Source organism: Gracilinanus agilis, chromosome 2, assembly GCF_016433145.1.
Source record: "Gracilinanus agilis isolate LMUSP501 chromosome 2, AgileGrace, whole genome shotgun sequence".
Taxonomy (NCBI): Eukaryota; Metazoa; Chordata; class Mammalia; order Didelphimorphia; family Didelphidae; genus Gracilinanus; species Gracilinanus agilis.
Window position 1 is genome coordinate 633798093 of NC_058131.1, and position 12869 is coordinate 633810961.

At 34.6% G+C, this 12869-nt stretch overlaps 1 protein-coding gene across 1 annotated transcript in view; it reads left to right on the plus strand.

The window, feature by feature from the left end:
- Positions 1–67: 67 nt before the first annotated feature.
- The window catches only part of PLPP4 (phospholipid phosphatase 4), a 247841-nt gene continuing 235039 nt past the window's right edge, over positions 68–12869 (plus strand). The window contains exons 1-3 of the mRNA XM_044660190.1: positions 68–80; positions 1969–2095; positions 3081–3269. Of these exons, the coding sequence (XP_044516125.1) occupies positions 68–80; positions 1969–2095; positions 3081–3269 (329 nt within the window). The remainder of the gene's footprint in view (positions 81–1968; positions 2096–3080; positions 3270–12869) is intronic.

Here is a 12869-nt window from a genome sequence, read left to right on the forward strand (position 1 = left end):
CTCTCTCTCTCTCTCTCTCTCTCTCTCTCTCTCTCTCTCTCTCTCTCTCTCCTTTTATTCCAAGGCGATGGCTCCAAATGGTAAGAATTTCAGGTCAAACTACTATGGAGAATAGGAATTATCATGGAAGTAGAAGAAGGGTCTATGTTCTTCCCTTACTTCCTAATACTTTCCCTCTGAAATTACCTTCCTTCTACTCTCTCTATATCTTGTAGGTTCCTAGTTATTGACATGCATCACCCCATTAGAATGTTGGGCAAAGTCTATTTTTGGCATTTTTGGTATTTCTCCATTACTTGCCACCATATTTGGTTCATTGTGAGCAGTTAATACATGCTTCATGACTCACTAAATACAGAAAAATATCTAAAAACATATATGGGGCCATAAAACTCTGCATACAGGATGTGGTGAAGGTAGGTGACTCAGTGGATTGAGAGCCAGCACCCATATTAGAATCCTGGCTTCTAAACTGTCCTGAGACACTTCCTAGCTTTGTGTCTGTGGTGAATTCATTTAACCCCCACTACCTAGCCCTTTCTATTCTTTTGCCTTGGAACTGATACACAGTATTAATTCTAAGAAGGAAGGTAGGGGCAGCTGGGTAGCTCAGTGGATTGAGAGCCAGGCCTAGAGATGGGAAGTCCTAGGTCCAAATCTGGATTCAGACACTTCCCAGCTGTGTGACCCTGGGCAAGTCACTTAACCCCTATTGCTTAACCCTTACTGCTCTTCTGCGTTGGAACCAATACACAGTATTGATTCCAAGATGGAAGGTAAGGATTTAAACAAACAAAAATAAAAAACTAAGAAGGAAGGTAAAGATTTTAAAAAAGAAAAACTGTGCATATTCTGTACATTGACACAGCAATACCACCACTACTAGGTCTGTATCCCAAAGGGATTAAAGATAAGGGAAGAGGACATACTTTTAAAAAATATTTATAGCAGCTCTTTTTATGGTAGCAATGAAATGGAAGAACTGGAAACTGAAAAGATGCCCATCAGCTGGGGAATGGCTGAAAAAGTTGTGGGATATGATTGTAATGGAATATAATTGTGCTATAAGAAATGACAAACAAGATGATCACAAAAAGCCTGGAAAGACATATATGAAATGATTCTAAGTGAAATGAGCAGAACTAGGAAAACACTGTACGCAGTAACAGCAATAAAGTATAATGATCACCTGTGAATGACAACTATTATCAGCAGTGCAAGGATCCAAGACAAATCCAAGGCACTTGCTCCCCTCACAAAAAAAAGACTATCCTCTGCTATAGAAAGAACTCATGGAGTCTGAATGCAGATTGAAACATGCTGTTCTTAGCTTATTTCCTCCATGAATTTTTCTCTAGTATAAGTGATATGTTTCTTGTTTCACAACATGATGAACCTGGAAATATGTATTTTATGATAATACATGTAAAACCTTATATTACATTACCAACTGTTTTGGGAAAGGGGGAAGGCTAGAAGGAAGAGAACATGAAATACAAAATTTTAGAAAATGATGACTGGAAATTGTATTGACATATAATGTGAAAAAAAACTTAAAAAGACAAATACAAACTATAATAAAGTAAATACTGTCAAAAATAATATACAGAATGATTGCAACAATGTAAAAGGAAAGAACAACCATAAAACAATTGAAAGGGAATGTTGCAAAATTATGAAGAATATTGACCCCAAAGAAGATGTATGAGAAAACTTCTCCCCCCAGATTCTTTGCATAACCTGGGGTCAAGGAATAGGAAACTTTGCATATGATGTTAAATTTTTTAATGTGTTGATTAGTTTTGCTGACCTATTTCCTCTTATTTGCCTTTAATGATTTTTATTAGGAATGATTTTTTTTTGGAAAGGATACAGAAGGAAATGTGAAAATAAAAAAATATAGATCTTTTTAAAAGTGGGATTGAAATAACAAAAATAATTTTAAGTTTGAAATTTTTTTTGGTTTAGTGCTTTATAATTACAGAAACCATAGTTATGATAAGGTTTTACGGAGTTGCAAGTGGAAACTAATGGAAAGAGAGCTGCAGTTATTCAAACAAAATGCTTTTGTTAATGCAATTGCTGTTGGTTTTATGTAGAGAAAAAATGATGCTGGATATTTTAGTAAGGTAGATTAGCATAGTTTTCATTGTAACTACCAATTTTCAAGAGGTTGATTTAGCCATAAACTAAATTCTGACTATGGAAGAGTTTTTAACTATCAAAGTATTTATGTTCTGTAGCACAATGCCTTGTGTTTTTTTTCTGCCTCAGACTATAAAAGGCATCTTTCTTAGGGTTTTACACTCACATGTGGGTATACATATACATACATATATACAGATGCAAAGATTGTGTATCTGATGTCAATCAAAACGTGTTTATTAATTGACTATTATGAACCTGGCAGTACACTGATTACTGAGGATATATAAAGGCAAAAAGGAAACATTCTTTGTTTCAATGACCTTATATTCTGGGTCTTATATGTATGTATATAGGTCATAAAAAAAACAAAAACATGTCTGTATTTTAGGGGAGGATATTCTAGCAATTTAGCGAGCCAAGGAAAGCTCTAGTGCGAGGTAGCACTTAATCAGTTAGACACAGGAACATTGGAAGTTGGAATTTAAAAAGACAAAGTTGAGGAGGGAGTACAGGACTTTAATGTATAAATGGAGATTTTGAACCTTGGACTTCATCTCCCATAAGTCCTTAGTTTTCCTAAAATTCCCTTTAGTCTCTCCTTCGCCTCCACTTTTGGGTGGTCATGTTATTGTTTTATAGTTGGCTGTAACTCCTCCCTCTTTCTCTTTGGTTCCTGGGAGCAAGCTGGTTAGTACCTCTTAGTCCCTTTTGTTATTTTATTATTAATAAAGTATTCATAAATATAATATTTGGTATTTTGCATATTAATTTTAATCTCCACATTTATGGTGACCACAAAGGGATAAGAATTCTCAAACAATTTAACTTAGCTTTTAAGTAGAGTTAGCAAATTTGTCCAAGAGCTGAGAGCTGGGGTTTCCCTTTCTCACCCTACTCTTCTGTGTTGTTTTTTTCTTCACCTGGCCACTTAGCCTGCCAGCCCAACAGTCCACCAGCCCACCAGCCCACCAGTGTGCCAGTGCGCCAGCCTGCCAGCCTGCCTGCCGCTTGCTTTCACTGCTGCTGCCTTTTCACACCCATCTGCTTGAGCCAGCATTCCACACCGCTCCCTACCCAGCCTGCAGCTTGCGAATCTTAGCTGTTTTATTCCAAATGGACCAGTGAGAACTCCAATCCATTCGCCCACCCCATGTGGATTTTTCAGTCTGCACTAGCCATTTTTTAAGTTGAGGTCTTAAGCTGATCCTGGACTCCTGGCTGAGAGAGACTTGCAACTCAGAAATGTTTCTTTCACAAGAAGGGGACTCTGCTGCCTTTTCTTTTGAGGGCAGAGAGACCAGATTAGTAGATTTGAAGTAGAAGTTTTTGGGATTTTGCCTCTACCTTTCATCCAGCTCTCTGACAAATGAAATCTGAATAGATAAAAATACTGGAGGAGGGGAAATAACCTTAAAAAGAGATCTGAAAGTTTATTGCTTGCTAATTATTTTTAGCCTTTCCCTTCAAGATAGTAAACAAGTCTTTTGGGATTGGTAAAAAGGATTTTTTTTACATTTATTTTTTTATTATTTTGTTTTTTTTTAAACATTTATTAATATTCATTTTTAACATGGTTACATGATTCATGCTCCTACTTTCCCCTTCGCCCCCCCCCCAATCCCTGCACCCATGGCCAATGCACATTTCCACTAGTTTTGTCATGTGTCCTTGATCAAGACCAATTTCCAAATTGTTGGTAGTAGCATTGGTGTGGTAGTTTCGAGTCAACACCCTCAATCATGTCCACCCCAACCATGCATTCAAGCAGTTGTTTTTCTTAAATGTTTCCTCTCCTGCAGTCCTTCCTCTGAATGTGGGCAGTGTCTTTACCATAAATCCCTCAGAATTGTCCTGGATCATTGTATTGCTGCTGGTACAGAGGTCCATTACATTCAATTTTACCATAGTATATCAGTCTCTGTGTACAATGTTCTTCTGGCTCTGCTCCTTTCACTCTGCATCTGTTCCTGGAGGTCTCTCCAGTTCGCCTGGAACTCCTCCAGTTTATTATTCCTTTTAGCACAATAGTATTCCATCACCAGCATATACCATAATTTGTTCAGCCATTCCCCAATTGAAGGACATACCCTCCTTTTCCAGTTTGTTGCCACCACAAAAAGCGCAGCTATAAATATTTTTGTATAAGTCTGTTTATCTATGATCTCTTTGGGGTACAAACCCAGCAATGGTATGGCTGGATCAAAGGGCAAGCATTCTTTTATAGCCCTTTGAGCATGATTCCAAATTGCCAGCCAGAATGGCTGGATCAGTTCACAGCTCCACCAGCAATGCATTAATGTCCCAATTTTGCCACATCCCCTCCAACATTCATTAATCTCCCCTTCTTTCATATTAGCCAATCTGCTAGGTATGAGGTGATACCTCAGAGTTGTTTTGATTTGCATTTCTCTAATTATTAGAGATTTAGAACACTTTCTCATGTGCTCATTGATACTTTTGATTTCTTTACCTGAAAATTGCCTATTCATGTCTCTTGCCCATTTATCAATTGGTGAATGGCTTAATTTTTTATACAATTGCTTTAACTCCTCGTATATTTGATTAATTAGACCCCTGTCAGAGTTTTTCGTTATAAAGATTTTTTCCCAATTTGTTGTTTCCCTTCTGATTTTGACTACATTGTTTTTGTTTGTACAAAAACGTTTTAGTTTAATATAATCAAAACCATTTAATTTACATTTTGTAATTTTCTCTAACTCTTGCTTGGTTTTAAAGTCTTTCCTTTCCCACAGATCTGACAAGTAAACTATTCTGTTTTCACTTAACTTGTTTATAGTTTCCTTCTTTATATTCAAGTTGTTCACCCATTCTGAATTTATCTTGGTGTAGGGTGTGAGATTTTGATCTAGACCTAATCTTTCCCATATTGTTTTCCAAATTTCCCAGCAGTTTTTGTCAAATAGTGGATTCATGTCCCAAAAGTTGGACTCTTTGGGTTTATCATACACTGTCTTGCTGATGTCATTTATCACAAGTCTATTCCATTGATCCTCCTCTCTGTCTCATAGCCAGTACCATATTGTTTTGATGACTGCTGCTTTATAGTATAGTTTAATATCTGGTACTGCTAGGCCCCCTTCCTTCACATTTTTTTTCATTATTTCCCTTGAAATTCTTGATCTTTTGTTATTCCAAAAGAAATTTGTTATAGTTTTTTCTAATTCAGTAAAGAAGTTTTTTGGTAATTTGATAGGTATGGCGCTAAATAGGTAAATTAATTTGGGTAGAATGTTCATTTTTATTATGTTAGCGTGTCCTACCCATGAGCAATGAATGGCTTTCCAATTGTTTAGATCCAGTTTTATTTGTTTGAAAAGTGTTTTGTAGTTGTTTTCATATAATTGCTGTGTTTGTTTTGGTAGATAGATTCCTAAGTATTTTATATTGTCTAGGGTGATTTTAAATGGTGTTTCTCTTTCTACTTCTTGCTGCTCTAGTGTGTTGGAGATGTATAGAAATGCTGATGATTTATGTGCATTTATTTTGTATTCTGCAACTTTGCTAAAGTTGTTGATTATTTCTACAAGCTTCTTAGTTGATTCTCTAGGATTTTTTAAGTAGACCATCATATCATCTGCAAAGAGTGATAGCTTAGTCTCCTCCTTGCCTATTTTGATACCTTCAATTTCTTTTTCTTCTCTAATTGCAACTGCTAGTGTTTCTAGTACTATGTTGAATAATAGAGGTGATAATGGACATCCTTGTTTTACTCCTGATCTTATTGGGAAGGCTTCTAATTTATCCCCATTGCATATGATGTTTGTTCATGGTTTTAGGTATATACTGTTTATTATTTTTAGGAAAGGTCCTTCTATTCCTATACTTTTCAGTGTTTTCAATAGGAATGGATGCTGTATTTTGTCAAAGGCTTTTTCAGCATCTATTGAGATGATCATGTGATTTTTGTTTGTTAGACTGTTGATATGGTCAATTATGTGGATGGTTTTCCTAATGTTGAACCAACCTTGCATTCCTGGTATAAATCCCACCTGATCATGGTGGATGATCTTCTTAATTACTTGCTGGAGTCTCTTTGCTAGTATTCTATTTAAGATTTTTGCATCTGTGTTCATTAGGGAGATTGGTCTGTAGTTTTCTTTCTCTGTTTTTGATCTCCCTGGCTTTGGAATCAGTACCATATTTGTGTCATAAAAGGAATTTGGTAGGACTCCTTCTTTGATTATCATATCAAATAATTTGTATAGTATTGGGATTAGTTGCTCTTTGAATGTCTGATAGAATTCACTTGTGAATACATCAGGCCCTGGCGATTTTTTCTTAGGGAGTTCTTTGATGGCTTGTTCAATTTCTTTTTCTGATATGGGATTATTTAGGTATTCTATTTCTTCTGCTGTTAATCTAGGCAGTTTATATTTTTGTAAATATTCGTCCATATATTCTAAATTGTTATATTTATTGCCATATAATTGGGCAAAGTAGTTTTTAATGATTGCATTAATTTCCCCTTCATTAGAGGTGAGGTCTCCCTTTTCATCTTTGATACTATCAATTTGGTTTTCTTCTTTCCTTTTTTTATTAGATTGACCAGTACTTTGTCTATTTTATCTGTTTTTTTCAAAGTACCAGCTTCTAGTCTTATTTATTAATTCAATAGTTCTTTTACTTTCGATTTTATTAATTTCTCCCTTGGTTTTTAGTATTTCTAATTTAGTTTTCATCTGGGGTTTTTTAATTTGGTCGCTTTCTAATTTTTTGATTTGCATGCCCAATTCATTGATCTCTGCCCTCCTTAATTTGTTAATATATGCACTCAAGGATATAAATTTCCCCCTGAGTACTGCCTTGGCCTCATCCCACAGAGTTTGGTAGGATGTCTCATCATTGTTATTTTTTTCAATGAAATTGTGGATTATTTCTATGATTTCTTCTTTGACAACTTGGTTTTGGAGAATCATATTATTTAATTTCCAATTAGTTTTTGATTTTCCTGTCCAGGTGCCCCTACTAAATATTATTTTTATTGCATTATGATCTGAGAAGGTTACATTTATTATTTCTGCTCTTTTGCATTTGTTTACAATGATTCTATGCCCTATAACATGGTCAATCTTTGTGAATGTGCCATGTGCAGCTGAAAAGAAGGTGTATTCCTTTTTGCCCCTATTTATTTTTCTCCACATATCAATTAAATCTAATTTTTCTAGGACTTCATTCACCTCTCTTACCTCTTTCTTATTTATTTTTCGGTTTGATTTATCTAGATCTGAAAGAGGAATATTTAGATCTCCCACTAATATGGTTTTACTATTTATTTCCTTCTTGAGCTCTGCCAGTTTCTCCTTTATGACTTTGGGTGCTATGCCACTTGGTGCATACATATTGAGGAGTGTTATTTCCTCATTGTTTATACTGCCTTTAATCAGGATGTAATGACCTTCCCTGTCTTTTTTAATCATATCTATTTTTACTTTGGCTTTGTCAGAAATCATAATAGCCACTCCTGCCTTCTTTTTCTCATTTGACGCCCAAAAGATTTTGCTCAAGCCCTGAACCTTAAACTTGTGTATGTCCATATAGGTGTTGTGTGTGGAGGGGTTGGGGGTGGGGTGGTTGCTCAGTCTGTGATTTAGTGAGAGATGTTTCACCCCTTTATAGCATGGAAATGCCCCAATTCCACGTACCTTCCACGCTGTGCCCTGTTGTGGGGTTCCTCCGTTCGTCTGGACTTGTTTTTATGTCCCCTTGAGGAGTTTTGTGTGTTTTGGTCAGGAGAGGTTAAGAGCTGCTTCTTACTCTGCTGCCATCTTAACCCGGAACATCTCGTTAAAAAGGATTTTTGAATACACTGCTTATAACTGGTCATTTGCTTATATTATTGTATTTGCTGATTTCTTTAAGGATTAAATTTTTTTAAGTTTATCTGTATCAATCTAATTAATAACTATTATGTTATATGATTCTTTATTTGTACCATTTCCCTATGATTTTATTGAATAACATATCATTGTAAAAGCCCATGAACATCTTACACAAAATTTTTTTAAGTTGTAAAAAGCCCATAAATCTTATGTATCCTGGATTTGTCATCTCTACTACCGAGATCACATGTTGCCTTAACAGTTTTTATTCTATCTTGACAATTGTATACAACCTTGAAGACTATGATGACTTAAGAATTTAAATTGTAATTTTATAAGGGGTCTTTAGATATGACTTTACATATCTTCTGAATGGATGACAGGTTTATATATAATTTTAAGACAATTATATATATATATATATATATATATATAATAAAAAATGTTGTCTTAAAAAGGTAGAAAAAAACAAATAGAAGTTTCCTACCCAAACTCTTTATATATAAAGCAGGAAGGCAAAAAGAGCTCCTGCATGCATGGTATTTTAATTTTTTAATTTAATTTACTTTCCCATCAGAAGGATCTAAAATTCCTGGTGATGTTATAGACCCAAAAATTGTTTTCATCAGCAATTGCCAAGGTTGAAAGATTTGCTACCTCTGTTGAATTTGTGACAAAGTATCCATCAGTTCATAGATTTTAAAATGTCACACAGCAACTCATATGAATCCTGCAACTCATATGAATCCTCTTATGATACTGGGTTTGTTTGCTATTGTCAATAACTGGGCTATTGTGAATTTGAGGAATTTGGTACTTTATTTGGATGTACATTATCTACTATATTATTGTTTTCATAAATGTTACTCTGTAAAAATAATTTGCATTCACATTTGTTCATGGCCAAGTTTAAAAAGGAAATTGGATCTTATTTTTTGGGTGAAAAACCTTTTGCTGATTTTAAGCTATGTATTTTCAATTTTTAAAACATTCTTTCATTATTTTTTCTTTCATTGTATGTGCAATACAGTTTTGAGTTTCTTTTTTCTCTCATTTTGTACCTGAACATATTATCAATATTAATCTTTTTTAAATTTGCAGTAATATAAGCTTAAATACATTTGTTCTAATATTAATGCATCCCCCAAAGGATAATTATGGGATTTTGCTTAATGATTCTGTCTGATTCCAGAAGAATATTTAAAAAGGAGCCACTGCACATTGCCAAAGAAGCACAAAGCCAACCTGCATCGTGCAAATTGAGCACAAGGTCAAAGAGACCAACCAATCCCAGTGGGATTGATGTAATTTTGAGCCAAGATAAGAGGACTTGAACTTGTTAGGGGTTCAAGGTTGCGGGGCTTAACATATGTTAAGACGCAAGACTTCCTCTGAACCATATTCCATCCAAGCACCTCATCCTGGTTATAATTCTGGCTCCTATAATCTAGTCCCTTTTTTCTCTCTTTTATAAGTGTGGCAAACTTTCTGTAGTCCTGGATACTGATTAGGCAAGCACATAATTACTAAAATCATGTTAATTGGGCCCTGATTCAAGGACCTGTTATAGTTTTATTTTTCCTTTACTTAGATTTTTTTAGACATAAGACTTTGACATTTTCTATTTCAACCACAAGTTCTTTTTCCTCTTTTATGTAGATTTTTTTTGTTTTTGATTTCTTTTGCAATTGATTCATATACCTTATAGCTCAGCCATGTATCCCTGAGTGATCCCTGTTTGTTATTATTTTCCACAGGGGGAACTTTGTTATTATTGTGAACTTTGATTTGAATTTAGGAAATTTTAGGCTAAGAAATTTGCTATCTCCCAGATCCAGACAATGAAGCTGTTTGGAGAAGGCACCATGAAGATGCCTGCAGAGACCACTCACTGCATCAAGAAGATCCAGAATTGAACTTTGGGATGTGAATTTGAATTTTGATGAGTTGAAAACATTTGTTTTGAATGTATATTTTTATGCCAAAGGGGACTGACCCCAAATTGGCTTTTTGTTAATGTAGCAATCATTGATTTTGTTCTTTTTTTCCCTTTTATCCACAAATTATTGCAATTTATATGTTGATTATGTTTTTATGATCCATCAGGGAAACTGGTCTCCCAAAGGATCACAGTGGGGTAAGTATAAATGGAGATTTTGAACCTTGGACTTTATCTCCCCATGAGTCTTTACTTTTCCCAAAATTCCCTTTAATCTCTCCTGCGCCTCCACATTTGCTTGGTCACGATATTGTATTAGAGTTGGCTGTAGCTCCTCCCTCTTTCTCTTTGGTTCCTGGGAGCGAGCTGATTAGTACCTCTTACTCCCTTTTGTTATTCTATTATTAATAAAATATTCATAAATATAATATTTAGTATTTTGCATATTAATTTTAATCTCCACAGTACTTCCTAAAAAAAGGCACAAAAGGAAGATGCGAGAGACATGTAGAATGGCCACCAAGTAGGATTTTGTTGGAACTACAAAATGCATGGAAAGGGAACTGTATCGCTAATCTGGAAATGTAGGCTATAATCAGTCGTATTGTGAAAGGATTTAAATGCCAGGCTGAAGAACCTATATTTTATTTTAGAGGGAACAAGGGCTCTAGACCTTTTTCAATTCTCATAAATGACAGTAGGTTGATTTTCTGAGCCTTGTGGTATCTTATAGTCTAGGAAAGAAGAATTTGAAATATCAAGTCCAAGGTTAAAAGAAAAAAAAAGATAAGAAAACCCAAACAATTAAAATCCATTTCTAATGTAACTGGTTTATTCTGGTGTTCCTAAAGGTATTGGGGGAAAAGTGTTGGCCTGGGATTAGCTTTGCTTTGCTCTCTACTTAGAGCAAAACACACTTCTTGGTCTCAGTTTCCTAATCTGTAAAATGAGGGGCTTACATTAGAAAAAAACATGTCTCTATTCCTCAGTATTATGAAAATTAAATTATATTAGAGAACTGTCTTATTCATTGCCTTATCTAGACTCTTCATGTGATCACGGAAAGAAGGACAGCTTAAATTCATTTAAAAGTTTAATTATAAAATATTGAAAAATATGTTTGTACTTTTAGACACATGTTCAATTGATTATTAGATTATAAATTCCTCAAGGAAAGGGAATATATCTTATTTATCTTGCTATCCTCTACATAAATGATATAAGTAGTCACTAGGTGTTTGTTGAATGCAAGAAAAAAATAACCTTTACTAGACTGAGTGTTATTAAGAAGAGATTCTTTAGGAACCTTATAAAGTGAGTCAATACACACACACACACACACACACACACACACATATAGTTAACACATTGATTAAAGACATGTAAATGAGGTCTTCTTGTTAGCAAAGTTGGTTTCTAAAATTGCTATATATAACTACACAGCAGAATCATGACACAGTGAAGATGAAAAGCATGAACGAAGGAAAGAAGGGAGACAAGAAACTCTAATGCTGCAATTAGTATCTAAAACTAAGAAAATAGCTGGCATAGAGTCCATGAAACTCCATCCAGCAAAAAGGGATAGAAAACCAAATTAGTGGAATTAGAATTAAATAGTTTTTGTTGTGGTATCATCTGTGTATGCCATAAAAATTAACAGTTTTAACAGTATTTTCATTCTTTAAGTCATTTCAGAAGAAAAGGCACTCCAGGGAACATGTACTCATCAGCTAATTTACATCCAGACAAGATATCAAGTATCGTTCTTGCTTCCCTGAAATATTTAAAGTGAGAGTAATGTCTCTCTTGAGACTTCCCAAGTTTTTAGGTGTTAGTTACCATGACAACTAATGTAAATGGACAATGAATGTAAGTAAATGACTAAACTTCTTGAATGATGCTCTCATTAGGTACCAGATCACAAGTCCTCTTATTAGGGCCCCTAGCAGTGCTTTAAAATTGTATTTTATTGTATATTGTATTACATGATAGTTATAATATTTATATTAAAACTATATTATATAATATTTATAAAATTCACATTATAAGCCATTTTTTGTCTCAATCTCAGGTAAAAATAGGATTTGGGTTTAATATATTTGAGGAACTTTACCTTGGTTTAACCATGAAGACTCCATTAAGGAGCTTTGCAGTGGGATAAAGACAAAACAAACTAGCATATTTTTGTTTTCTCCTACTCTTTGGTTAACTGGCAACCTTTTCTGCCTCCCATCATAGATATAAAAACCAGGTAAGAAAGAAAACTTATAAAATACAATGTATTAATTTTCTGTACTGTAGTAATGCTGGCAAATGACAAACACTTCTACTAAATAGGGCATATCAAACATTTTGGGACAGCAGAATTTTCCATAAGATTTTGGTACCATTTCATCAATGTAACTTTTTCAACCCCCTGTTCATTTTCAACCCCTTTCAATCCCTGCTTTTTCTATACAAATATATTGAAACTATTCTCTCCAATGTCACCAGTGACCTCTCTTTGGCTAAATCCCATGATTTTTTTCTTTGTACTCATCCTTTTTTACCTCTTGTAGCATTTGACATATTCAACCGCACTCTCTTCCTTTGGATACCTTCTCTGTTCCTTCAGGTTTTTTTTGACATTAGTATGTCATGGTTTCCATCCTATCTGTTTAGCTGATATTTTATAGCCTCTTATAGAATCATTATCTGTATCCTTTCCTCTATGTAAGAATATTTTCTAGCTCTCTCTTGGGCTCTCTCTTCATCTCTTTCTTAACTCTCTCAATGATCTTACTCCTCGTGGTTCAATTTTCATCTCTGCAGATAACTCCCAAATCTGTAAATCTCATCTCTCTCCTGAGTTCTAGTCTTGTATCTCCAGATGCCTGCTGGATATCTTCACAAGTATGGCAAATTCAACGTGTTCAAACCAAAACTCATTTTCATTTCCCCTA